We start from the raw sequence: 27,190 nt of genomic DNA on the forward strand, positions 1-27,190 counted from the left end.
CCTCTGAAAATAAGCCCTCCCTGAAAATATTTAAATGCATGTGGAGCCTCTCCCTGTATTTCCTCTGATTAGGGTTAAGTAAACAGAGCTGGAAATCAGTCTCTCTTGCTCCAAAATGATAAGACCTCCCTGAAAATAAGGCCAAGTGCTTATTTGGGGATTCAAAAAAATATAAGACAGGGTCTTATTTTGGGGGAAACATGGTATCTATGATGATAGCATTTAGTAAGCTATTTTGACACTAAATATATCTGGCTATAGTACTTTGCAATAGTTATCAGTTGGATAATTGACTGATTTCCACGTAATCCAGTCCCAGGAACCTAAAATACAGTAACAGGTTTTATACAGATATGAAAATACTAATCGGAATGTTATGTCCTGAACTTTGGAGTACCTTTAGGATAGAGTATTATTGCTTAATTTAAAAAATCAAATCAGACATACATACAAATTTGTATCTGGGCAGTCTTGGACTGTAAATTGCTTACAACAATTCTAAATCATGTAGTTTTTATTTCTCATCCATACATTATGAATTAGATTTTAATTGTTTTCATATTGTTGTTTTTTTAAAAAACTTCATTCCAATTTTGATCCCATTAAACGTGAACTACAGGATATATTGCAGCTGAATTATTGTTGTATGTGTTTCTGATTGGTGTTTGTGCATTAAATGAGTCATTTCTACCTTTTATGATTGCTGGAATGATTCACTGTATAAGTAGTTTGAAAGCCGTGGAAAAAAAGTAGCAGAAAGGTCATTCACTTACCTTTGAATTCTAGATGCGGAGAACAGATTCCTGCTTTATGTTGGAATATCAGTACCCCAAACAGCAGCAGTATAAGATCAGCAGCAGAAGAACTTTTTGGAGATTAAATAGAGGGCAATGAATGGACTAAAATCAGAATTCTTTCTTTCAGTGTGTTTTCACTTGATTTATTAAGTGTACACATTCTGGGTTTATGTGAGAGAGGTCATGTTTCTCGCAGAGAAATGTTTTTGCATATGTTCAAATGAAATTTTCATTTGATTTTGTTTAGAGTGGTCTATTCACTATATCACACCAAAGTATGTTATGCAAGTTTTTATGTTTTCAATTAATCTGTTTGATCCATGTATAGATTTTGTGATTGGATTTGAAAATTAAAACTGCATCCAAATGAATAATGAAAATTACTCTCTATGGAGTCTATGCAGGGAGATGCAAGAATGAGTCAATATGTACATGTATCCAAAAACATTTGTTATACGAAATTGGTGTTGGCTTATAAAGCAGTCAGACTTAAGCACATGAGCTGCATATGGATCATGTGACTCAGCTAAACTTCAGGACTAGCAGCTGATGAGCAAAATTGTCATATTGATATGTTGTAATGTTTTGAAAGTTTGTACAGAAGACAATTAAAGCCTGAATTGAAAAGTATGAAAAATATTGTATTTACAGGAAAATTCAGTTTAGTTTTAAGAGTTTATATTCCCAATCTGTTGCTAGTTTCATTTCATTTCATTTCATTTATTAGACTTGTATGCCGCCCCACTCCGGAGACTCGGGGCGGCTCACAACAGTAATAAAAACAGTACATAATGACAAATCTAATAATTAAAATCTAAAATAACGATAGTACATTTAAAAGTCTAAAAACAAGGAACCCCAATATATAAAAACATACATACAATCCTATCATACACAAATACTACATAGGCAGGGGGAGATGTCTCAGTTCCCCCACACTTGACGACAGAGGTGGGTTTTGAGAAGTTTACGAAAGGCAAGGAGGGTGGGGGAAGTCCTAATCTCTGGAGGGAACTGATTCCAGAGAGTCGGAGCCGCCACAGGGAAGGCTCTTCCCCTGGCTCCTGCCAGACGGCATTGTTTAGTGAGTCGATGGGACCCGGAGAAGACCAACTCTGTGGGACCTAACCGGTCGCTGGGATTCATGCGGCAGAAGGTGGTCTCGCAGATATCCTGGTCCGGTGCCATGAAGGGCTTCCAGTAAAATAGTAATTTCCAGCAATTGGTGCACTTTTTACACATTTAAAAGTCACATTTTCCATTAATAGTACCATTAGAACTACATGAAAGTCCTCCCAAATGTATCAGTAAGTACAACCTTTTAAAGAATAAAATTGTTTTGTCCAGTCTTTCTGTTGTGTAGTGATGTCTAGTCATGTTCGGTGAAGTGGTTACACATCAGGCTAGAAATGGGGAAGCTATTACTTCTAGTCCCCTCTTAGGGAAAGTGAAATCATCAGGGTGGCTTTGGGCCAGGCATTCTTTCTCCACCCTGTACAAATCTTAATAATAATAATAATAATAATAATAATAATAATAACAACAACAACAACAACAACAACAACAACAACAATAATAATTTAATAATAATTTATTATATTTGTATGCCGCCCCTCTCCAAAAACTCAGTTTTAATAATAACAATAATAACAACAACAACAATAATAACAACAACAACAACAATAACAACAACAATAATAACAATAATAATAATAATAATTTAATAATAATTTATTATAATTGTATGCCACCCCTCTCCAAAAACTCAGAGAGTTTTAATAACAACAACAACAATAATAATAATAATAATAATAATAACAACAATAACAATAAGTAGACAATGGCAAACCACTTCCAAAATCTTGCCGAGAAAGCTATTAAGACTAGTCCATATAGTTGCCAGGATTTAAAACTAACTTGATGGCACACAAAAAAAATCATGTGTATCCATAAATTATTCTTCCATTTCTCATCAATTGGACATGCAAGCTTTATGAGAAAATAAAACCAATTGGTGGTTGTATTCTAGAACTTTAAAATATATTAGCTTACTTGTATCAAGTATAAAGGTAACCAGGGGATGAAATGTTTCAGATTATAAAAATGGTTAGGTCCTTTTTCCTACATAATTCTTAATAATGTTAATGTTAGTATGTCAATAGCAGGTAAGAAAAAAAGTTAATTTGAATCAGAAACTGCCCCATGTTTGGTTTTGGTTAATTTATTAATCAACCAGATTGTAAAAAATTCCACTGATTGACTGATTATATGCCATAATAAATTAGGACTGGCTACGTAATTTTCACCATGATGATCTGTCTCTAACATGGATTTTGAGATTTTCCAATACTGTAATGAACTCATCATTACTGTAACAGAAGAGTCCTTGATATTCTCTGAGCTCGACTCTTACAGATGCTACCTTGTCAGGTAACCTCAGTGCTACAAAAGAGAAGGGTTGCTCTCTGTTTATAAGCAGTGGCTCAGCCTGCCAGGGTTAGTGGAAATGTTTTCTTCTTGGTAGAAGAAGAAGAATAGACTTGAGTACACTTTTGTTTACTCTTTGATTGTTTGTATGAGTCGGTAGATCCTTGATTGGGTATTGTTTATAGTTTGATCCTGTTTTTAATCTCTGCTTATTTGGGTTTTGATTGCTGGCAGGGAAGTATTCTGAGTTTTTGTTTCATTTTTAGCTTTTTGATTGTCTCTTTTGAATGGTGTGTAAATTGTTTATGTGTCTGTTGATGTAACTGAACTCATACACTGCCCTGCTGGTTATCCATCTCTTCTCTTCCACTTTTTTCAACTTTATAGATTTTGCTAGATATTCAAATAATATGTCTGCAAGTAGAATAATTTGACTGGCCATTTGGGCTTTCAGTGAGAATTCTAGATTGATTTGTTCAGTGAGCCAGTTGTTTGTTTTATTGGCTGTCCATGATGTTCTTAGGAGTCTTATTCAACACTTAAGTTCAAAAGCATCACTATTCTTCCTATCCCATTCCTTTAGTGAATATCAAAGCATCTGAATATCTTTTCCAAGGCTTTCACAAGGCTGTAACCAGTGTTAGTCTAAGATATAGTCCAGACGTTTTCAAACTTGGGAACTTTAAGACTTGTGGACTTCAACTCCCAGAATTTTCCAACTAGCTATGCTGGTTGGAGAAATCTGGGAGTTGAAGTCCACAAGTCTTAAAGTTGCCAAGTTTGAGGACCCCTGAAATAGTCTGTGATGTATTTCAGACCCTGCCCAGTCATAAGAAGTTCTCCTTTTCAGAACTGGCAAGATCTAGCACCACAAAACACTTCCAAATCAAGTATTGACTGCAATGCCCAAGTTACATGTACAGGTATGTCTATCTTTCTGGCCAATAGTGGAGCAGGGACCTCTGAACAATGGTAGCTGTGTAACCATGAAATCAAATCCTTGCTCTTTTTTATATATGCCACACAGGACATCTGCCTAAAAAACAAGCAGAATTCCATGGACTTTCCCTTCTGCTCCCATGAGCACAAGTGCTGTAATGAAGCCATATCATAACAGCTCGTGTGATAGAAGGCATTTCTAGAAGAATGTGGGTGTGGCTCCTTATTCCGATGGTGACTTTACACCCAGTTAGTTTTACAGTGCTGCCAGAATCATTAGTAGGATCTAACTATTGATAAAGTTAATGAATGACTGGATTTACCACATGTGATACAGTATTTTTGTAAGTGTATGGGTTGTAACTTTTTCTTTTCTCCATGGCAAGATTTTGTAAAAGAGAAATCCATGCATTTTGTCACAACTATTTTCAAAATTCCAGACATGCTTTCCAGCTCCAAAAGGCTGGGGAAACCTATGTTAAAAATGTAAGGAAAACATAGAAACATAGAAGTCTGACGGCAGAAAAAGACCTCCTGGTCCATCTAGTCTGCCCTTATACTATTTTCTGTATTTTATCTTAGGATGGATATATGTTTATCCCAGGCATGTTTAAATTCAGTTACTGTGGATTTATCTACCACGTCTGCTGGAAGTTTGTTCCAAGGATCTACTACTCTTTCAGTAAAATAATATTTTCTCACATTGCTTTTGATCTTTCCCCCAACTAACTTCAGATTGTGTCCCCTTGTTCTTGTGTTCACTTTCCTATTAAAAACACTTCCCTCCTGGACCTTATTTAACCCTTTAATATATTTAAATGTTTCGATCATGTCCCCCCTTTTCCTTCTGTCCTCCAGACTATACAGATTGAGTTCATTAAGTCTTTCCTGATACGTTTGATGCTTAAGACCTTCCACCATTCTTGTAGCCCGTCTTTGGACCCGTTCAATTTTGTCAATATCTTTTTGTAGGTGAGGTCTCCAGAACTGAACACAGTATTCCAAATGTGGTCTCACCAGCACTCTATATAAGGGGATCACAATCTCCCTCTTCCTGCTTGTTATACCTCTAGTTATGCAGCCAAGCATCCTACTTGCTTTCCCTACCGCCTGACTGCACTGTTCACCCATTTTGAGACTGTCAGAAATCACTACCCCTAAATCCTTTTCTTCTGAAGTATTTGCTTCAAACACAGAGGAAAAATCATATTAAGTCTGTTGTCTAGTGGAATTAGAGAAGTAGGGATAGGGAAGATGAATAGACCTTCGTAATCTGTAAAGAAGTAAGAGGGAAAAAAAGAGGATTAATTGGGAGGTTGTAGCATCCGGTAGGATAGATCACGCAGAGAACATTTTATTCAAGCCTCCCCAAATTGGAAATAATACAGCATTTCCAAATGAACATGTAAAGGAAAAGAATTTATGATTAGAAATTAACATCTACAACTTAATTCTTAGCCAACTGAATGGATATGGAACTGCCATTATTAGTTATAACTATCTGATTCTCCAGTAGTATCTGGAAGGTATTTTCTTTTTATGGTCTTAAAAGGGGATGGAGTGAACGGCATGTAGCTTTGTGTACTATGATTTTTTTATATATTTGAAAAATGAGTACAGTATTTGTCATGTATACAATATTTGGCTTTGAAATACTGCGTAACAGGATAATAAGCAAAAGTAGCCTACGCAAATTGTATTCAAAGTTTGTTTCCTCCAAGTTGTAATCTAAATATTTTGTTTAAGCTCCAGATGATTATTGTGTAATATTAGCACTACTTGAATATCAAGACTTTCACTTCCTTTTCAGTGGATTTAGTTCGTATATCTTTGTTGTGAATAACCTGTTCATCATTTCAATGTCATCCCAAAAAACCATAGCTTGGTGTTTAATGGTGTGTTATAATGTTTTTGATGTTAACATTGAAAGGTGCAAATGTGGTTTACATATTCAGTAGGTTGTGAAGTTCCTAAATATATATATACATAAACAGGCACCCATTAATGATAGTGAAAGGTTGACATCTTCAATTGTCAATTATGACCAAAAACATGAAAAATATAAAAAAATCACTTTCTAAATTAGGCTGGCTTTTTAGCTTGACCAGTTTAATTGTCTCAATTTATATTATTTACTTATTCATTATACAGAATCTTTTTGCGGCATTGTAAGAAATGAGAAGGTTCTAACTTGTACTGCCCCCACTAGGTACAACCTTTACTCAGTGTAGGAATCCACTACTTCATCATTTTTAACTGCAGTCTTTAGTGAAGGAGACCACTTCACTAAAGTTTCCACTTCCAGCTCTTACTATTAGGAGAATTTTCTGAATACAATCCAAATTGACATTCTTGTTACTTAAACTATCCTTGTTCTTTCTTCTGGAGCAAGTCAGAACAATTTTGCCCCATCTTCTGTGTAACAGCCTTTCAGATACTGGAAGGCAGCTATCTCTCTGCATTCTTCCTCCAGGCTAAACATACCCAATTATCACACAATTCTTCAAGTTTCCATTCCAGGCTTCTTATCATATTAGTTATTCTTCTCTAGATGGGCCTAATTTGTAAACATCTTTCCTAAAATGTGGTGCCTTGGCGGTGATATTCTAGGCATGATCTCATCATAACAAAGAGAAACAATGACTTACCTTCATCATATTGTTATACATAAGCAAGGGCAGTCTAGGCCTGCATTTGCTCCTTCTTTCTTATTTTTTTCCTGCCTGGCTGCCTGCCTATGCCATTCTGTAGCACGGGTATCAAACTCATGATGTCATGGCATTGTCATGTGATATAGCGGGGCTTTTTTCTCCTTCACTAAACTGGGCATGGACATGACCAGCATCTGACACATCCAGCCCATGGGCCAGGAGTTTGACAGCCCTGTTCTGTAGGGTCAGATTCATCTTATATTACACAAAGATACCTAAAACCAGGAGTTTGACAGCCCTGTTCTGTAGGGTCAGATTCATCTTAAATTATACAATAATACCTAAAACCAGGAGTTTGACAGCCCTGTTCTGTAGGGTCAGATTCATCTTATATTACACAAAGATATCTAAAACCAGGAATTTGACAGCCCTGTTCTGTAGGGTCAGATTCATCTTATATTACACAAAGATACCTAAAAACAGGAGTTTGACAGCCCTGTTCTGTAGGGTCAGATTCATCTTATATTACACAAAGATACCTAAAAACAGGAGTTTGACAGCCCTGTTCTTTAGGGTCAGATTCATCTTATATTACACAAAGATATCTAAAAACTTTTTCTAGTGTGTTGGTTTCCACCATCCTATATTTTTATGTTTTTCCTATCCCAATTAAGGACTTAGCATTTGTCTAGTTGAAATTTGATTTTATGACACTTGCTCTAATCGTTCAAAATCCCCTTGAATCCTGTGAATTGCAGCTCTTCGTGTTTTATAAGTTCCTGGAAGAATCATGGGGTTTTTTGGTGAATGAGTCAAATGAGGTTGAATTTCCTGCTTGTTTTCCCCCCACCAAAGACATTTGTGGAAAGTGATAAAAGGTCAGTGTTTCCATCCAATAGTGTGGGAATTGCCAGGTTCAGGTAGATCACAAAATTAGATTTCTGATCTCTTACGTTGCCTTCTCTGCCATTGGCTTTAGGTCTATAAACAAGATTGTTATGACTCACTTCTCAGCAAACCAAATAATTTCAGGAAGATATGTTAACTGTAAATATTTGAAAGAGATAAAACAAGGTTTTGACTATCAATTGACAGGTTGTCAGTTTCTCTGACATCATTATTTTCCTCTTTGTTATTTGGCTCTGCTATTTAATACTCTACATTTTATGTAATACCTATTTGCATAATTTTGTATGCTAAGATAATTTTGAAAGATAAATAAATTGTGCACTGATTTGTATTTTATTGTTACAAATAATTGTTTTTGTATTATATCAGTATAGACAAGATGAAGTCTATAGTATTTTACCAGAGAACAAATGTTACTGAATTAAGTTGTATTTACTTCTAAGCAGACATGAATCAATTATAATATAATGTGACTTTATGGTTTAATTGAGCTCAAGACAATCTGTGTGAACTATTTATAGCCATGGGGAATTTATTGTAGGAGGATGAAGAAGAACCATGGCATATGGATGAAATAATTAACAAGTTATGCTGGTGTATGCCAAAACAGGGGTCATTAAGAAACTATAGGATGGTTATCAGCATTCTTGAAGAACTCTTAGTTGTGCTCAGAGTCACTATAACACAAGGTTTTAATTGCATGGAATGTAATGCCATTGTATAAGAATTCCCCCCACCCTCCTCGCCTTTCGTAAGCTCTTTAAAACTCACCTCTGTCGTCAGACATGGGGGAATTGAGATATACCTTCCCCCTAGACCTATACAATTTATGTATGGTATGTTTGTGTGCATGCTTGGCTTTTAATAAGGGCTTTTAGTAATTTAAATATTAGATTTGTTTTATGCTGTTTCTTCTTATTGTTGTTAGCCGCCCCGAGTCTACGGAGAGGGGCGGCATACAAATCCAATGAATGAATGAATGAATGAATGAATGAATGAATGAATGAATGAATGAATAAATAAATAAATAAATAAATAAAAGGCAGTTTCAAGCAAAACCATCCCAACAAGCTACTATTTTTTATCAGATTCCTAAGAGAATTCTTAGTGCTTTGGTTTTCCTACAGATGCAAAAACAAATTTATATTTCTTCTGTCTACTTCTAAAACAAACCTATTGCCTGTTATTGTAGATACACACATTCCCCTTATCCTGATTTGAAGGATAAATAAAATGGAGTTATAGGCATCAGTTCCATTGCAAATACAGTAATACCTCGTCTTACGAACCTAATTGGTTCCCAGGGGAGGTTCGTAAGATGAAAAGTTCATAAGACGAAACATTGTTTCCCATACGAAACAATGTAATATCAATTAATCCGTGCAATGAAAAAAAAACCCGCAAAAAACCACCGCCGCCCGGCTGTCACCTTTGAAACAGCCGGGGGGGGGCTTTCCAGTGTCCTCCTGAACCTGAACGCCAAACCCGAACTTCCGGGTTCGGCATTCAGGAGGCCGCCGAGGAGCCCCCCGGCTGTTTTAAAAGGCGACAGCTGGGGGGCGGGGCTTCTCGGCGGCCTCCTGAACGCCGAACCCAGAAGTTTGGGTTTGGCGTTCGGGTTCAGGAGGATGCTGGGAAGCCCCGCTGCCCGGCTGTCACCTTTTAAAACAGCCGGGGGGCTTCCCAGCGTCCTCCTGAACCCGAACGCCAAACCCGAACTTCCGGGTTCGGCATTCGGGAGGCTGCCGAGAAGCCCCCCGGCTGTTTTAAAATGCGACAGCCAGGCGGCGGGACTTCTCGGCGGCCTCCTGAACCTGAACTTTTGCCGAACTTCCGGGTTCGGTATTCGGGAGGCCGCCGAGAAGCCCCGCCACCCGGCTGTCATCTTTTGAAACAGCCAGGGGGTTTCTCGGTGGCCTCCTGAACACCAAACCTGGAAGTTCGGATTTGGCATTCGGGTTCAGGAGGATGCTGAGAAGCCCCCCGGCTGTTTCAAAAAGTGAGAGCTGGGCGGTGGGGCTTCTCGGCGGCGGCGGGTTCGTAAGAAGGAAAAAGTTCGTAAGAAGAGGCAAAAAATTTCTGAACCCCGGGTTCATATCTCGGGTTGTTCGTTAGATGAGGGGTTCGTATCATGAGGTACCACTTTATATTACAATGCTTTTCTATACAATATACAATATTGCCTTCTGGTTGGTCACCGAGAAAGAATTTTTCAAAATGACCATCAGAGCATGAGTATTTGTTATATTATTATTAACAATCTCTGATGCTAAGGATTCCTACTCCCCCTCTCCACCTGAAAAGACATCTGATCCAATGCAGAGGACTTTCAGTTTCGCTTTTGCTTTCACAGCAGCAAGCAGATTTCCTACAGAACAATTGAGCTAAGCCATGCACAGACTCCTTCTGTTTCCTTGTTCACATAGCAAACACTGTTTCAGTTTCCAAACACCTCTCAACTCTCTCACACACTAACAGGACGCTAGCCAGATAAATACCAATGTGTGCTGGTAGGCAGAGACAGATCTCCCCCCTTCCCTTTATTTTCCTCCTCAGTTCAGACAAATCTGTTCGTTCTACTGTAACACCAGTTAAAGGGGAAAGAGGCAAAAAATTAAGGAAAAGATTTACAAATGTGATTAGGAAAACATGAGTAAGGGAAACTGCCTGTTTCTCCCATGGCCAGTTCTATGTGGCATGTTCCAGTGTCAGTTCACCTGACAGCCTGGTCATCCTCCAGCCAGACAGCAAGACCAGGAATGTTGTTTACAGGGAGATTTTGAGCAATTCATCTGAGGGACAAATTAAAAGTCAATGCTATGCAAATAATGTCTTCACCTGTAACAGAAACTTAGCTTACCCTCTTTAATGAAATAATACAGTCCCCCTTTTAACTACTCATTAATTTTCAAGTGTTGAGTGTCAATTTATCAAGACCCGTCACATAGTTTTGTAGTGAAGCATTGGCATTTAGCTAGTTTTGTATATATTTGTATAATTTACTGAACCGTGAACTAACAAAATAAGTTGAGTTTATACAATATGTTGAGCCACAAAAATCCTAGCAATAATCCTAACTAAGATTAATAATAAGTAGCTTCATCATGGGCATTCACTAGATTTTCAACTGACCTGGGTAATTGTGTTTTGTGAATACAACCTCTGATACTGAGGCTGATATTCAGTAGTTTAGTATTAAGATGCACTGCTTCAGGTCACTTATTTTATAACTCAGTTTATCATTTGAGTGGCCGTCCTACTATTTCCTCTGGTACTGACTGCACTGCTACAATTGCTGCTGGCGCTACTAATAGTAATCCTACTTGATTACAGAGAATTGTATTTATACAGAAAAGCATAGCAGTGCTTTATGTTGCATCTTCTCCATCCAAATATTGGGAGAAAAAAGCCAAACAACAAAAAAACCCTAAGCAACGTTCATAAATTTTTGCAGGTAAAATTGATCATATTCATCTCAGGTTTGAAAACAATGCTAGACTAGTTATCTGCACCTCATTTCAGTTAGACATATCCGAGAATGTGATACTGAGGCAGGATATGTCGTGAAAGTGTTGCTGGAATACTGCTGGTTGATTCTAGGTCAATATGTCAGTGATATGAGAAAGCCTAGAAAGCCTAGAACTACGGCGCCTAAAACACGATTTGAGTATTGCCCACAAGATCATATGCTGCAACGTCCTACCGGTCAATGACTACTTCAGCTTCAACCGCAACAACACAAGAGCACGCAACAGATTCAAACTTAATACGAACCGCTCCAAACTTAACTGTAAAAAATATGATTTCAACAATCGAGTTATCAAAGCGTGGAACTCATTGCCAGACTCAATTGTGTCAACCCCTAACCCCCAACATTTCTCACTTAGACTCTCCACGATTGACCTCTCCAGGTTCCTAAGAAGCCAGTAAGGGGCGTACATAAGTGCACTGGTGTGCCTTTCGTCCCCTGTCCAATTGTCTTTCCTTTCTTTCTCCTATCTCATATATTCTCTTCCTTTCTTATATCCTCTCCTCTAAGTTCACTTTACCCTTATATATATTACTACATGTCTATTTTTCTTCCTATGTATTTGTGTATTGGACAAATGAATAAATAAAAATAAATAAATATCCAACTCTGCTTGTTGCCCAACTGCAAGGAAGCAATTACTATCCTCCTGATTACACAAGTCTTTTTCAATATCATGTCTGGTATCTCAAATCCTTTCCCACAACATTTAACAAGTTGGAAAAGCTGTTTTGCTTTTGTCTAATTTCCTTTAATTTTAATGCTAAAATATCTTGTTAAATTGTATCCAGAGCCACTTTGGTGTAGTGGTCAGGGCAGTAGGCTACAACTGTGGGAGACTAGGAATTCTAGCCCTGCCTTAGGCACAAAAGCAACTGGCTGACCTTGGGCCAGTTACTATCTCGGTTTCATGAAACAGGCAACAGCAAGCCACTTCTGGAATCTTGTCAAGAAAACTGTAAGGACTTGTTCAGGCGGTTGTGAGGAGTCAATACTGACTCAAAGGCATGCGTACGCACACACTTTTATCTAATGACTTGGGTGAAAATATAAGCAAGAACAAGAGAAACATTCATCTTATCCAGGAACTTAGCTTTCAAGAGCTGCTCAGAAGCTTTTAGGAAGCCAACACTGTTTTGGAACATTCTGCGATGCATTTCTTTTTAAATGGAGATTCATGCAGCTACATGGTTAACGTCAGCTGGCAATTTTATTAAAACAGTGTATGAAATTCTACAAACTGAACATTATTTTGTTTTGAATGGCTTGAATCTAATCCTAATCAATTTCATTATTCTAACCTTGAATACTAATATCAAGGGAGAAAGAGAGGAGAGTTTTTGTGGGGGTGGCACAGGGGCTTCAAGTCAGCTTCAACCCTGGCAGCTGCCTAGAGTCACCCCTGCAATTTTGTTGATGTGATTTCAGAAGCGGTTTGACATTGACATTGCCTTTTATTTAGGACAGAGAGGCCCATGGTCACCCAATCCATTTCCTCTGTCCTGGGAATAATCCTATAATTATTTCTGACTTCTTTTTATTGTAATTTTAAACTGAAGCTTATATACTCCACCTCCATCTCCTTTTTCCCCCTGCTAGTCACAAGAAAGAGATCAGTGTTTTTTCAGTTCCATTTAAAGTTAACTCTGCAGCAATCTCTTATACTCACGCATAGATCTGTGTTTAATATTAACTATGGTTTGGGAAAAAGTTTTTTTAAAAGGTTCCTAAAACACATTATGTTTGTCATATCATGGGGGATAATGACACTCTAGTTATTATTATTATTTTTATTATTTATTAGATTTGTATGCCGTCCCTCTCCGTAGTTCCTGATTGCCCCTGCCCCTGATTGCCCCCGCCCATCATCACATCCCCCCCCAATCTATTTCCCAGGTAGCTGCACAACTCCTTCAACACAAAACTCTCTCCATTGTACACTTGGAAGGAATGTGAGAAAGACTGCAATTCCCATCCAAGAATTCACAACAGCCCAGAAATAACAGCAATCCTGTGCTACATGTATTCAGAACTATTTGTTCAAAATATGCAATACAAGGTTAGCTGCTCTTCTTGCAGCGGGGGCGGTAGTTCATAGAGAATGAGAAGAGGAAGGACATGCCTGACATCAGATCCCCTCCCTTCTCCAGAAGGAGAAACTCACAGATTGGAAAAGAGAGCCCAATCAGGCAATCATGCCAAGATTTTAGCCCTCCTCCTGGCACTTTTTTTTGTATACATATACAGGAGTCACTCAAGCAGCTGCAGCATATTAGTTCCAGTAGTTTTGACAGGCGCTGCCACAGAACTGCGAGTCAGTGCATTGTCCCTTCGCTCCGTGTTCACTTACCTAACCAGCAAGAGTGAAGGCTGTTTGGCAGCATGGGCTTGCCGTGGAGAAGCAATGCCTGATAGATTCGGTGGTGGAGTTTTCCTTCCTCCTCTTTGAAATTCAATATTGAAAGCAGGCAGCACCATGTTACAAGCTGAACAGGCTGAATCAGAGGTGCAGCTTGGCACAGTTCCTGAAGACTGAATGAGCAAAGGATATATTTTTTTCCCCTCCCTTTCCAAAGCAGCCAAAACAAATATCATGTTGCATTTGTAGAGGTTTCGTTAATATAAGTTGCTTTGGAAACATGGCTCAGCAAACAGCAAGCCCAGACACCTTGATTGTACCTGAGGTTGACAATACACACTGTCAAAACCCATGGCTTAACGAGGATCTTGTGAAGACCTTGAGGGAAAACCTGTTGCAGCATGAAAAGCTCAAGATATCCCAGAAATCGATTTCTCCAAAGTTGTCGCCCATCATTTCTCCCAGGAATTCTCCAAGGCTGTTGCGCAGGATGCTTTTGAGTAGCAACATACCAAAACAGCGCAGGTTCACTGTGGCACATACCTGGTAAGATCTGAATTGTACTTTCCTTCCCCTCACCCTTTCTGATTTTTTTTTTGGGGGGGGGAGTAATGTTGCGATTTTGTAATCCAAGATTCCTAACCCTTCCTCTCAAACTCCTGGAGATAAATACCATATTTCATACCCATAATGGTAGCAATAGCAATTACACGAGTCTTCGGAGAGGGGCGGCATACAAATCTAATAAATTATTATTATTATTATTATTATTATTATTATTATTATTATTATTATTATTACACATGAAATCTTGTTCCATTATAATCCAACTATTTCTGATGTTGCATTGGCCGAAGCGAGTGTTGCTCCAGGAAACAGGAAGAAAAGCAGTAGGGCTGCCAAAACGGCATTGACTTTCTTTGTCGCTTTCAAAGGACACTTTGTTCCCTTCGTCAGCTCTCTGAAATCTGAAGATTTAATTTATGTGAAGAGCATGGAAGAAAAAGAATATTTATCTGACTTTACTTAAATGATAACACCCTTCTCTTCCCTTCTACCCTGTTAGGTGGGCATAGAGAAACAGTATCTCATGTTGCAATTGCAAAATCTCTTCAAGAGGATATTATTAGATCTGCCTCTCCATCAAATACAGATGAAGGAAGAAATGTAGAGCAAACATGAATTCCAGGCAGCTTGTTTTCAGATAACTGCTATAAAAGGGGTGGTGGTGGGGAACCCCCCTTTTTTCCAGTAGAAAAATCTATTCACTGCATTGTAATTATGAACCGGACAGAACCAGCGTGATTTGTACGTATAGATGTATTTATCAGTTGTTGAACTGACTGCCAGATCATTGCATTTATTTATTATTGCATTTAAATCTATTCTGGGGGGCTTCTTGGTGCTCTTTGAGCTTGCTAGTGTTCTTGCAGGCATTTCATTATTCAAACTAGGTAACATCATCAGTGCTAGTAAGGAGTGCTATTTGCTGTCAGTTTATATTCTGTGTCTTGCCTTGTCAGTGTTGGTGGGGGCAGTCTTAGAGATTCTTTGGTTGGGCTGTTTACTGTTGGCTTCTTTGGCAGTTTCTAGATTGGGTTTGATTGTTGGCCTGAAGTTAATCTTGGAGTTAATCTGTGCTGAACTGGGTGCTGATTGCTAAAGAAATCTATTCTTTATCTATAACTCTCAAAATCACTTATTGGCTTCTCCATCGAAGGTTTTCATTGCGTTTTATAATTTTGCATGCTTTGAATTTTGTTGGCTGGATTGTTTCCTGGAACATCTAAAAGAAATATGAAGCTGAAAATGGTATTGCAATAGGAATGGAGTGATCTCGGTATGCTCTTCACAGAACATTACTTTTTCACGTTAACGTTCATGTCATTTATTTATTATTAGAGTTGAAAGGGACTTTACAGGTCATCACGTTCAATCCCCTGCTTGAGCAGGAAATCCTACAGCACCCCAGCCAAATGACAGTCCAATCTCCTCTTGAAAATGTCCAAAGTTGGGGAGTTCACAACCTCCGCTGGCAGGCTGTTCCACTGGTTGATCGCTCTCACCGTCAGGAAATTCTTCCTTATCTCCAGATTGAATCTTTCCTTGGTCAGCTTCCAACCGTTGTTCCTCGTCTGCCCCTCTGGTGCCCTGGAAAATAGTGTGTCCCACTCCTCTCTGTGGCAACCCCTTAAGTACCTGTATACAGCTATCATGTCCCCCCTATCCCTTCTTTACTAGACTATCCATGCCCAGTTCCAGCAACCTAACAGGTTAGATGCAGATTATTTAAAGACTCAGTTCCATACCTGTTTCCTGTATAAATAAATGTATTTTTAGTACTGGCTTGGTCTTTTAATTTTTAATTTTGGTATTTGTATTTAAAGTAATATGTATGTATCTGTATGTGGAATCTTCCAGCTTGGATCAAATAATATGTTGAACAAGTGCCATATAATTGACATGAATTACATTATACATTGTAATTAATTTAATCTGACAGAACTTTTTTTTATAATTTATGCCAATACAGTATGTAATGAATTGAATTAAATTCAAAAGCTAAGAAACAATTATTTAGCACCTAAAATAACACTTTTTGTACAGAACGTCAAACTAGTTTTAAAGAAAAAACAAATAGTTATAAGCCTGCATATGTGTGTGTGTGTCCTTGTGTGTGTGTAAGAAAAATGATGTAGAGAAAATAAGATTTTTGAGGAAAATAGGCAAAGCAGGTCAATTATATTTGTAGTGCAGACAGAACCTTTATATTAACTTATACTATTAGCTTTTACAGGTTTTATATAATTCAAAATATAAACATTGCTTGTAAAATAACATTAAGGTTATACATATGTATAATATTTTTAAATCGAAAGTTTGATATTTGCATAATCCCCCCCAAAAAACCCCAATACATGACTATTTAATCCTCTCAGAGACAACATTTTTACAATTTAATGAACAAGTATTTAAAATACATAAAATTTTGTACACAGTTAATTTTGCAGATGTTTGGCATTTTCAACATTTTTAAGTATTGGCCAATTCAAAGAATAGTTGAGATTTTATCCATTTGGCTACTATTCCAAATGTGATTGTGCCTTCAGGTCCATTCAGGTTGTGGTGACTTATCTGCACAGGTCTCTGCAATTCTATGAGTGAGAATTACTGATCCCAAGGTCATTTTAGTTGCTCTTTTCTGCACCCTTTCCAGAGTCTCTATATCTCTTTTGAAGTGTGGTGACCAGAACTGGATGCAATACTCCAGGTGTGGTCTGACCAGGGCCTTATAGAGTGGTATTATTACCTCTCTGGTCTTGGAGTGCATTCCCCTATTCATGCAGCTTAGGATTGTGTTGGCTTTTTTAGCCGCTGCTGCACATTGCTGGCCCATGTTTAGCTGGTTATCCACCAAGACTCCAAGATCCCTTTCACAGTCACTTATGGTGAGTGTGGTTTCGCCTAATTTGTATGCATGTTTGGTGGGTTTTTTTTGCCTAGGTACAGGATTTTACTTTTCTCTACATTGAACTTCATTTTGTTCGTTTTGGCCCACTGTACAAGTCTGTCTAGATCTTTCTGTATCTTGTGCCTATCCTCTGGGGTGTTGGCCACTCCTGCTAGCTTGGTGTCATCTTGGTGTCATTAAAGTGGAGGAGGAATGCTTTAGTCCACAGCAGGTGTGACCATCACATTACTTGTGTCCCATCTTGTTTTTGCAGTCCTTTACAATTTTCAATTGTGCACCTAGAATGTGTGACCCATTTGTAGCCTTTTTCAGTGCTCCTTTTGTGGGGACCTTCTAAAAGAAAACAATGCCTAAAGAGGTGTATCGAGCCTTTCATAATTTTAGTGCTCCAGAAGTCCACAAAAGCCAATAAAATAGCTATAAAATTTGATCCATCCTTTCAAGTAATTGTCACTTACTTACTTACTTACTTACTTACTTACTTACTTACTTACTTACTTACTTACTTACTTACTTACTTACTTACTTATTTTGTCCAATACACAATGAGGGTTTTAGTGGGTATATATATATATATACACACACATAGTAAAATACATGATGAAGGTTATAGAGGAGATACTCATAGTAAAATATATCTAAGAAAGAATAGAAAAGAAGATATAGTAATAGAACATATCAATGAAAGAATAGAAGAAGAGATATAGGAATAGAAGAAAGGTATAGGAGATATAGGAGAGCAATAGGACAGGACCCGGAAGGCACTCTAGTGCACTTGTACTCGCCCCTTAGGAATCTGGATAGGTCAACCATAGATAATCTAAGGGTAAATTGTTGGGGGTTTGGGGATGACACTATGGAGTCCGGTAATGAGTTCCATGCTTCGACAACTCAGTTACTGAAGTCATATTTTTTACAGTCAAGTTTGGAGCGGTTAATATTAAGTTTAAATCTGGTCCTAAAAAGAGATAAAAAGACAAAACTCTTCAGTCATGGCTTAAAAGGGTACTGTCTGTCATTCATGCCATGATTTTCCCTAGTTTGTTAAATAAGTCACAAATCCTTGATTTGCACAGAATGTTGAGCAACAACCTTGGCTTACAAAGTACAGTAGATGGATTCTTGCAACACACAAAGCTTAAATCATACAAAATACACTATAGTTTAGTGCGAATGTGGAGCTGGGAATGCAGTTTGCCTTTCCGCCTCTCCGTTTGTTAAGGAGTAACAAAAGCCAATCCCTCCATAAGACACCCAATACGTGTTGAAACTGAACAAATTTCTGTTGAGAAGTGTTTCAATTTATGTAGATAGAACTCATTGTCTACTATTGAATTATGATTGGGCATGATCACAAAACATATGCATTATATTTTTTTGTTGTCACACTTTTTCCAATCTTTTTCTAAGTACCAATTAGGGTACTTCTTATCTCACCTTTTTCATACCCTGGCAATAATTCTATTTATTTCTCTCTCTTTCTGATAAGGCATGGAAATTGAGACTATTGGTATCTAAAAAATGCAATTCAATAGGAAGGGATTATATGTTTCCTTTGGGGATAGCACTACTAACAGAATCACTGATGGGAGTTGAAGTATGTTTCATTTGGTAAAGATCATATTTGGAGAAGTTACCCTAGATCAGGGGTAGGCAAAGTTGACTCTTCAAAACTTGTGGACTACAACTCCCAGAATTCCTGAGTCAATCATGCTAGCTCAGGAATTCTGTTAATTGCACTCCCCATGCCTGGCAGCATAGGTGGGTTTTCAAGAGTTTGCGGAAGGCAAAGAGGGTGGGGGGAGTTGATTCCAGAGGGTCGGGGCCGCCACAGAGAAGGCTCTTCCCCTGGGTCCCGCCAAGTGACATTGCTTTGTCAACGGAACCCGGAGAAGGCCGACTCTTGGGACCTAATCGGTCGCTGGGATTCGTGCGGCAGAAGGCGGTCTCGGAGATATTCTGGTCCGATGCCATGTAGGGCTTTATAGGTCATAACCAACACTTTGAATTGTGACCGGAAACTGATTGGCAACCAATGCAGACTGCGGAGTGTTGGTGTAACATGGGCATACCTAGGGAAGCCCATGATTGCTCTCGCAGATGCATTCTGCATGATCTCGAGTTTCCGAACACTTTTCAAAGGTAACCCCATGTAGAGAGCATTACAGTAGTCGAACCTCGAGGTAATGAGGGCATGAGTGACTGTGCACAGTGACTCCTGGTCCAGATAGGACTGCAACTGGTGCACCAGGTGAGCCTGGGCAAACGCCCCCCTCGCCACAGCTGAAAGATGGTGTTCTAATGTCCGCTGTGGATCGAGGAGGATGCCCAAGTTGCGGACCCTCTCTGAGGGGGTCAATGGTTCCCCCCCAGGGTAATGGACGGACAGGTGGAATTGTCCTTGGGAGGGTAAACCCACAGCCACTCCGTCTTGTCGGGGTTGAGTTTGAACCTGTTGACACCCATCCAGACGCTAACAGCCTCCAGGCACCAGCACATCACTAACTTCAGAATATGTGACTAGAACCTATTATTAATAATAATTTCATTTGTACACAAGCCTGCTCAGCTAAGGTTTATATGCAGATTTCACGCAGAAAAGCCATATCTCAGCTTTCTTCAAACTAGTACCCTTCAAAACTATTGGTGATCATGCCAGCAAGAAAGAATGAGCATTATGTTCCCTACACCTGAAAGGCTCCGGTTGGAAAAGAGCATTCAAACTCCCCATTGGTAATCTGAAGTCTTGATTGCTTCTATTCCCAACATAATATATTTTAGAACTTCTCTTTCAAGTTCAACATTCCATTGAAACTGTTTATCTTGAAGTCTGAAATCTGTTTAAAATTCTGGTTCAGTATTAGAAGATATTTATAAGAGAAGATTAGCATCTTATTTTGGGCTATTTATGTAGGAAACCCAAATTTCTATTAAAAGAATAGTGCCTAAACCATCATTCTTTGCCCATGGCACTGTATAAAGATAGTTTTGAAGTTTTTCATTTTCATTAGATATTTTTTATTTCTCTTTCTTAGGAACAGCTTTCTCTATTCTGCTGTTCTCTAGATGTGCTGGAACTACATCTTTGAGAATTCCCAGCTGTGTGAAATTCCCAGCTGTGTGGCAGTGGGAAAAAATTTGGTCCTAACGCATGTGAAGGACACCCAGCTAGAAGAAGGTTGTTTAGACATTCTGGACAATATTACTCATCTGTAAAAAGAGGAAAACAATTCCAAGACTGTTTTCTGGAAGAAATTACTGTTGTAGTTTGTATGGTTCCATTTTCTGTGGGTTTCTATTTCCTAAATGCTCCATTTTTATTTTATTGTTTTGCATTCTGCATGGCTGTCCAATGATGAAAGTAAATTGATTTTCAAAAATAACGTATAATGTGTTAGGAAGAAAGATGATGTTCCAATATTATCCAATGTTACTGTAGATAAGTTACGGGGCTTTTAAAAATTATAATGACATTATAAATGTGATTACAGTGATCCCTCATTTTTTGCGGGGGATGCATTCCAAGACTACCCGTGAAAAATGAATTTCTGTAGAGGAAATATATATATTTTTATGTATTTAATGAGTATTTGGACTTTTAAAACCCACTCTTTACATTAAACACTCATTCTATAATGCTTCTCAGCTGGAACTACATTTTATATCCTACCAGTTTCTTTAATGGAGTACAGGAGTACTGTAGAAGAATTTTATGAATTTTTAATGGATTTAAAATTTTCAATGGATTTAATGCATTTAAGCCCCCTTTGAAAACACGTGAAATAGCGAATCCATGAAAGATGAACCGTGAAGTAGTGAGGGATTACTGTATATGACATTCAGTGGCTTCTCAATGAAATATATCTACCACATCCACAAGGGTTCTTTATAGGAACTGAATTTGGTCAATATATACACACAGTATGTAAATTCAATATGGGATCTAATTTCAAGAATCTTTTCTTGGAGTAATCTTTTTTGTTACATTTTGTTCTATTTTCTCTTTCTCTTTCCTTCTCTCACACACTGAACCATTGTTTAAAAGATGTTGTGGAAAGGGTGATACAAATTTTCTAACGTATTGCAATCGATACTGTCTCTGTTGTTGATCTCTGAATATGAAGAAAGAATACATACTATCTGAAAATGAATGGTAACATTAATAAAACTTGGTTAGTATTTTGTTATTTTAAGATTGGGGGGAAATACTCATTGTTAGGAGGTTACAATAAAACAAATAGCTGTTCTTCAAAGTCTTTTCAACACAGGACTGCAGTTTCCTATGTGTTTTGATTACTGATGTTGTAGGTGTTACTAATGAGTCACAGACTATGTGGGGGAAATGTTCATCACAGAGTTTACATTTAGTTGGGATGTTAGATATACAGAATATTTTGAAGTACTTTACCACAATGCTGCAAGCTTTTGGAAAACATAGGTAAAAAATAAAGCTTTTAATTATTTATTTGGAAGCATTTGTCTCCCTTAGATTTATAATGAACCTTATTTTATATACCCGTAAAACTTGGGGTCTTCCTTGTAAATATTTCCTCTTTTTGAAATATTTCCTCTTTTTTATTTTTAAAATACAGACAAAGATCTAATTTTGGAGCTCAAACACACCTTTGGAATGAATCAAAGATAGTCAATTTGTTGTCCTTAGACCTTATTAATATCTATTAATATCAGAATATGCAGCTACTTAGTTTCCTTCCCCTGCAGCGAGAAGAAGGTGTCCAGAATAAACCTCAAGGGAAGTAGTATAAATTTGAATGTAAAAGGAATATCACTGGCAAAGAAAAAATTGGACGCTCTACTCAGTTTGATCCTTATGCTAGGTTCAGGCTCTTCCATCATAAGTATCCTATTCCCATTATTGCACTGTGGTGATACATCAGTACACATTGTTGATTGGTTCCAGGAGGCGTGATAAGTACCAAATTGATGTGTACTAAACAATGTTTTCCCATAAGGAATAATGCAATGAGTCACAAGGTAGCTGACACTGACAGGTTCTAGCTTGTGCATGGAGTATCAAACAAATGATGAGTACTGGGACAAAACTGTCATATGTGGAGTACCAAATTTGATGAGTTTCAAAACAGTTGAGTACCAAGGTTCCACTGTATAGGGAATGTATCATTAGAATACTATGAATCTCCTTCATTTATACTCTACTGTTCAAACAACTATCCAAGGGTTGCTATGGTAGAGGACATAGAGTGTTCCTCCATGCAATCAGCAAAAATCAACTGCACTTGCAGTTGAATCTTTCTCCAAAGCTGAAGAAAGATAACTATATATCCACTATATCCAATGTTAGCAGTAAGAAGCAGATCCAAAGAAGATACACAGCACAGTTCTGCCTCAAGTACCACGCTGTCCTATTTGCTAGTTCCTGCTCAATTTGCATTTACAACAGCTTTAATTAACAAAGCGCCTTGAAGATTTGTTGTAAATATAGGTAATTATAATACAATCTAGCATAGACATAGTTTTAGAATTATAGCAATCATAGTCCAGCTTGCTTTACAGCCTGGGGAAGTCATTTCATTGTGCCTGATGGCAGACCTTGCTATGCACTCCAGATTTGTGCATCTATAACTGCATTTCCATTATGCATCTCCCCTGTGCATCTATAATTGCACACAACAGATTTATGCAGGATCAGTGGACAAACCTGTAGGAATTCATGTATTGCTGAACTACAGTTCCTAGGATTTTCTGACATTGGTGAAACTTGCAGAGACAACATTTATGTGGATATGCCTTCAGTTTTGACTCCTGGCAAGTGCCTGGAGTAGTCCCTGAAATTTTCTTGGTAAGGTTTTTTTGGGATTGGTTTGCTGTTGCCGCCTTCCTAGTATTGAGAGACAGGGATTGGCCACAGGTCAGCCAGCTGACTTCATGCCTAAGCAAGACTAGAAGTGGTGGTCTCCCGGACTCAGGAGCTGCCATAAGAAGGTGGAGTCAAGCTATTCTCCTGAGAGTGGGACAAAAAGTAATGATTGGAAACTAATCAAGGAGAGAAGCAACCTAGAACTAAGGAGAAATTTCCTGACAGAACAATTAATTAGTGGAATGACTGTCCTCCAGAAGTTGTGAATGCTCCAACACTGGAAGTTTTTAAGAAAAGATTGGAAAACAATGTGTCTGAAATTGTATAGGGTTTCCTGCTTAAGCAGGGGTTTGGACTAGAAAACCTCCAATGTCCAGTCCTGTCCTGTCCTACCCTAACCTACCCTTCCCTACCCTACCCTAATCTGTTCTGTTCTGTTCTATTCTATTCTATTCTATTCTATTCTATCATATCCGAGTCTGCGGAGAGGGGCAGCATACAAATCCAATAAACAAACAAACAAACATACATACATACATACATACATACATACATACATACATACATACATACATATATTTGTTTTCGTAGATTTTCACGGGTATATGTATGTAGATTGTTCTGAGTTCGGGTTTTGCCCTGTGTAATATTTTGAGTGTCTATGCGACGTTTCGGTGAAATCACATTCACCATCATCAGGCTGAAGTTGTAAGCTTCGTGCTGTTGTACAACTTCAGCCTGATGATGGTGAATGTGATTTCACCAAAACGTCGCATAGACACTCAAAATTTCCAAATCCCACATGGGAAGAAACCCGAATATACCAAGACCGTCATATATATAAATATCCTGCCTGGTACATTAACTAGATTGTGAGTTCTAGTCTTGCTTTAGGCACAAAACAGCTGTGTGACTTTGGGCCAACCATTCTCTTTCAGCCCTGGGAAGAAGGCAATGGCAAACTAGAGACAGTTTCTAGAATCAGATACACAGACTGTCTCTCACTGCAGCATTATTGAAAATCAATCTCATATTAAGTATATATGTACTTTCCTCCCTTGATAACCTCTCTGTAAACTAATCATCTTTGGTGAAGGCTAGTGCGATACAGAATATGTGTTAATGATTATTCCACAAGCATTTTTTGATAGTAGGTAGAAATTTCAATAGCAGAAGAGGGCAAGTGATGTCACGCCATCTCTCAGACTAAAGCATTATTCTCCCAATTTAGAAGAATCTCTTCCTTTCATAGTCAGCCATTGTAAAGACATAAAATGTAATTATGCTAGACTGTGCTTTGCACAGACATTCAGCAGACTGGATCTGATTATTTTAAATGGATCCACTAATAGGAATTATCTAAGAAAATTCAGTTTGAGGCAAATGAATTTATGAGTTCTATGGATTAGGTTGCTAATGCCCATAATATTTTGCAATTTATGCAATTCTAGTTTTAGAACTGAAAAGGAGATTAGATAGTGATTATCTTACACCACCTCTAATGCTCTTTCCAGAGGGGTGGAATTTATTGCTGTGAATGTCTTTCAGGTTGCAGCATAAAGAGAGGTCAGACATTTATTTTAAGATGGCCAGGGCAGATATTGCTAATACAGTGTTTTTCAACCTTGGCAACTGTAAGATGTATGGACTTCAATTCCCAGAATTCCCTACCCAGCAAAATATATATACTCCAAAAGTCTTCAAGGTCAGCAGAGACACAGAAATGTTCTGTATTCAAATTGATTTTGTTAAGACTGTGTTAAAAGCAAGTAAATACCATGATACATAATACTGTATATATAAAGGTGAAATGAAAGACATTAGAATTTACAAAATTTTGACTAGCAGATGTTGTGGTTAGCTCTGACCCTGCTCCTGCCCTACGGACTGTGGATGTGGGGGAGACATCCACATGCTGCAGGCCTGTTTTGCCCCCGGTGGAATCTGATGATGAAGGCTCCTCTGACCAAGAAGACATGAGTGGCAGGGAGGAAGAGACTGTGGCAGACAGCTCAGAAGAAGATCAATTATCTAGCTCTTCTTTGGATTCAGAACAAGAGTTAATGATACAGCCACGCATGCGGAGAGCGATGCATAGGCAACAACAACTGAGAGATTATTATCAAAGAAAATGAGGCCACTTGTGGTTGGGTGGGGCTGTGGTAATTAGTGAGGCTGCTATAAATAGCAGCCTGTGGGTTTGGCCATTGTGGAGGATTATCTGATCGTTGTGTTTCGTGACTGCTTTACTGACTTTGACTTTTTGTGTGCTGATTTTCCCCCCGCTTTGAAACTAAACCAGAGCAAAGTGTATTTCACTTTGTGAAAGAAGAAGGACTGTGAATTACCTCACAGCTGCAAGCTAAATATCACAGAACTGATAAGGGACTTGTACAAATTACCAGTTTGTTTGGAGACTAGTGCTCTTTGCTATACCAAAAAAGGGCTTAGTTTAAGTGAATTTTCATTATAAAGAACATTGTTTTGAATTTTCAAACGTGTGTGTGTCTGAAATTTGTACCTGTGAATTTTTGGGAGGATTCTACCAGAGAGCCCGACAGAACAGCAGATAAGGCAAATGATACATCTGGAAGAGTTATGTGGAAATGAAAATTAACATTCAGAACTGTAGTATAGTAATTGATTGCTCTCTCTTTCGCTCTCGCTCTCTCTTCTCTCTCTCCTTCCCCCCTTCCCTCCCTATCTTTCATCTCTATTGCTATTTTATCTGTTAGTTCATTATACCATTACAGTATTTTAATAAGTTGGTATCTTAATCATCTAACTTGTTAGGAATTTAAATTTTAACAATTTAAATTTTCTTTAATATTTTATGATTTGCATTCATACATTGCTCAAAAAAATAAATGGAACACTTAAAAACAGAATATAACTTCAAGTAAATCAAACTTCTGTGAAATTAAACTTAGGAAGCAGCACTGATTGACAGTCAATTTCACATGCTGTTGTGCAAATGGAATATTCAATGAGAATATTTCATTCATTCAGATCTAGGATGTGTTATTTGAGTGTTCCCTTTATTTTTTGAGCATTATATTATATTTTGGTTGACTTTAAACTCTTGATTTTTCTAACATTTTACTCTCTGCTTTATCTTTATAAATCTTTTATCTTTAATCAGTTTGTATTTTTGTAGTATGTTGCCTTTGTACTCTACTGTGTAAAATTCTGCATAATGATTAGAAGAAAGGGAAAAAAGAAAAGAAAACCTCATAACCCCATTATCTGTCACTATTGGTCAACCCAAGCTAAAACTACTTAAAGTTTAATTCAGCAAAATGTTGACTGTGCCCAAATAATATTGAATTAATAAATTTTCTGGGCTTCTACAATAAACTATAATAAACTGCAACCTACAGACTGGATTTGTACAATCCTGAAGTCTGATAAATTTAGCATGCAGGTTAGGATTAAGCTGCTTAGACCAGGGGGCTCCAGCCTTGACAACTTTTAAGACTTGTGGATTTCAACTCACTAAAATTCTGGGAGTTGAAATCCACAAGTCTTAAAGTTGCCAAGGTTGGAGACCCCTGGCTTAGCGGGTTAACTGTCCTATTCCTGAAGTGTCACAGAGGGATCCACCAGATTCCCTTTTTATCATGCATTCTATTACCACCCAAAGTGCATTGAAAACCAATGTAAATGTATGTTGAATAAACATTTCAAGCTACAACCTGTGCTATGACTATGTGACTTCTATTTAGATAGTGAGTCAAACTTTTTCTGTATTTCTTGTATTTCAACAGTTAGGGAAGGTTACATAAGTTCATTTTAGTAAAAAAAAAAACTGTATTAAGTGATCTGTTCTTTAGAAGTATGTGGAAATGACCTCGAGAGAAAAAGGGATAGCTAATAACTGCTATTTCATTAATATGTGTATTCTTCTTTTAATGGCTGGGCATCATACCATCGGATAAAAGTAAATTTCTAATCTTCCCACAATTATTTCAGTAAAAACCCAGGAATTTAGACATTAAGATGAGGGGTGGGTTCTAACTTAACTTGCTGCTGGCTTGCTTCCTCATTCATTGCATGGGCGTGCATGCAGGAGCATGCACAGTGCTAAAAACCCAGCAAAAAAAGAGATGGCGCCTACAGTGCAACCGAGAGAGCTGGTTCAGGGGCGTGTCCAGCCGGCCATCACTGATGGTTTGGCGAATGGGGAGATATTCCCATTACGAGTTCTATAGAACCAGTCCGAACTGGCAGCAACCTATCTCTGATTATGACAGAAGGAGAAAAACTTT

The 27,190-nt window shown here is 38.0% G+C and overlaps 1 protein-coding gene and 1 long non-coding RNA gene across 5 annotated transcripts in view; one reads left to right on the top strand and one right to left on the bottom strand.

Annotated features, from left to right (window-relative positions):
• LOC139162678 (uncharacterized) overlaps positions 1 to 13,636 on the bottom strand; it is a 42,857-nt gene extending 29,221 nt beyond the window's left edge. The window contains exon 1 of the long non-coding RNA XR_011558358.1: positions 13,603 to 13,636. This is a non-coding gene — a long non-coding RNA (uncharacterized lncRNA). The remainder of the gene's footprint in view (positions 1 to 13,602) is intronic.
• PDE4D (phosphodiesterase 4D) overlaps positions 1 to 27,190 on the top strand; it is a 945,814-nt gene that overhangs the window by 422,556 nt on the left and 496,068 nt on the right. The window contains exon 1 of one of the 4 annotated variants that reach the window (XM_070743324.1): positions 13,554 to 14,157. The exons of the other annotated variants lie outside the window; for them this stretch is intronic. Coding sequence (XP_070599425.1) covers positions 13,892 to 14,157 — 266 coding nt within the window. The 5' untranslated portion in view covers positions 13,554 to 13,891. Of the gene's footprint in view, positions 1 to 13,553; positions 14,158 to 27,190 lie in introns of those variants that run through there. 4 annotated transcript variants of the gene reach the window in all.

The sequence above is a fragment of the Erythrolamprus reginae genome, chromosome 2 (assembly GCF_031021105.1).
Source record: "Erythrolamprus reginae isolate rEryReg1 chromosome 2, rEryReg1.hap1, whole genome shotgun sequence".
NCBI classification, from domain to species: Eukaryota; Metazoa; Chordata; class Lepidosauria; order Squamata; family Dipsadidae; genus Erythrolamprus; species Erythrolamprus reginae.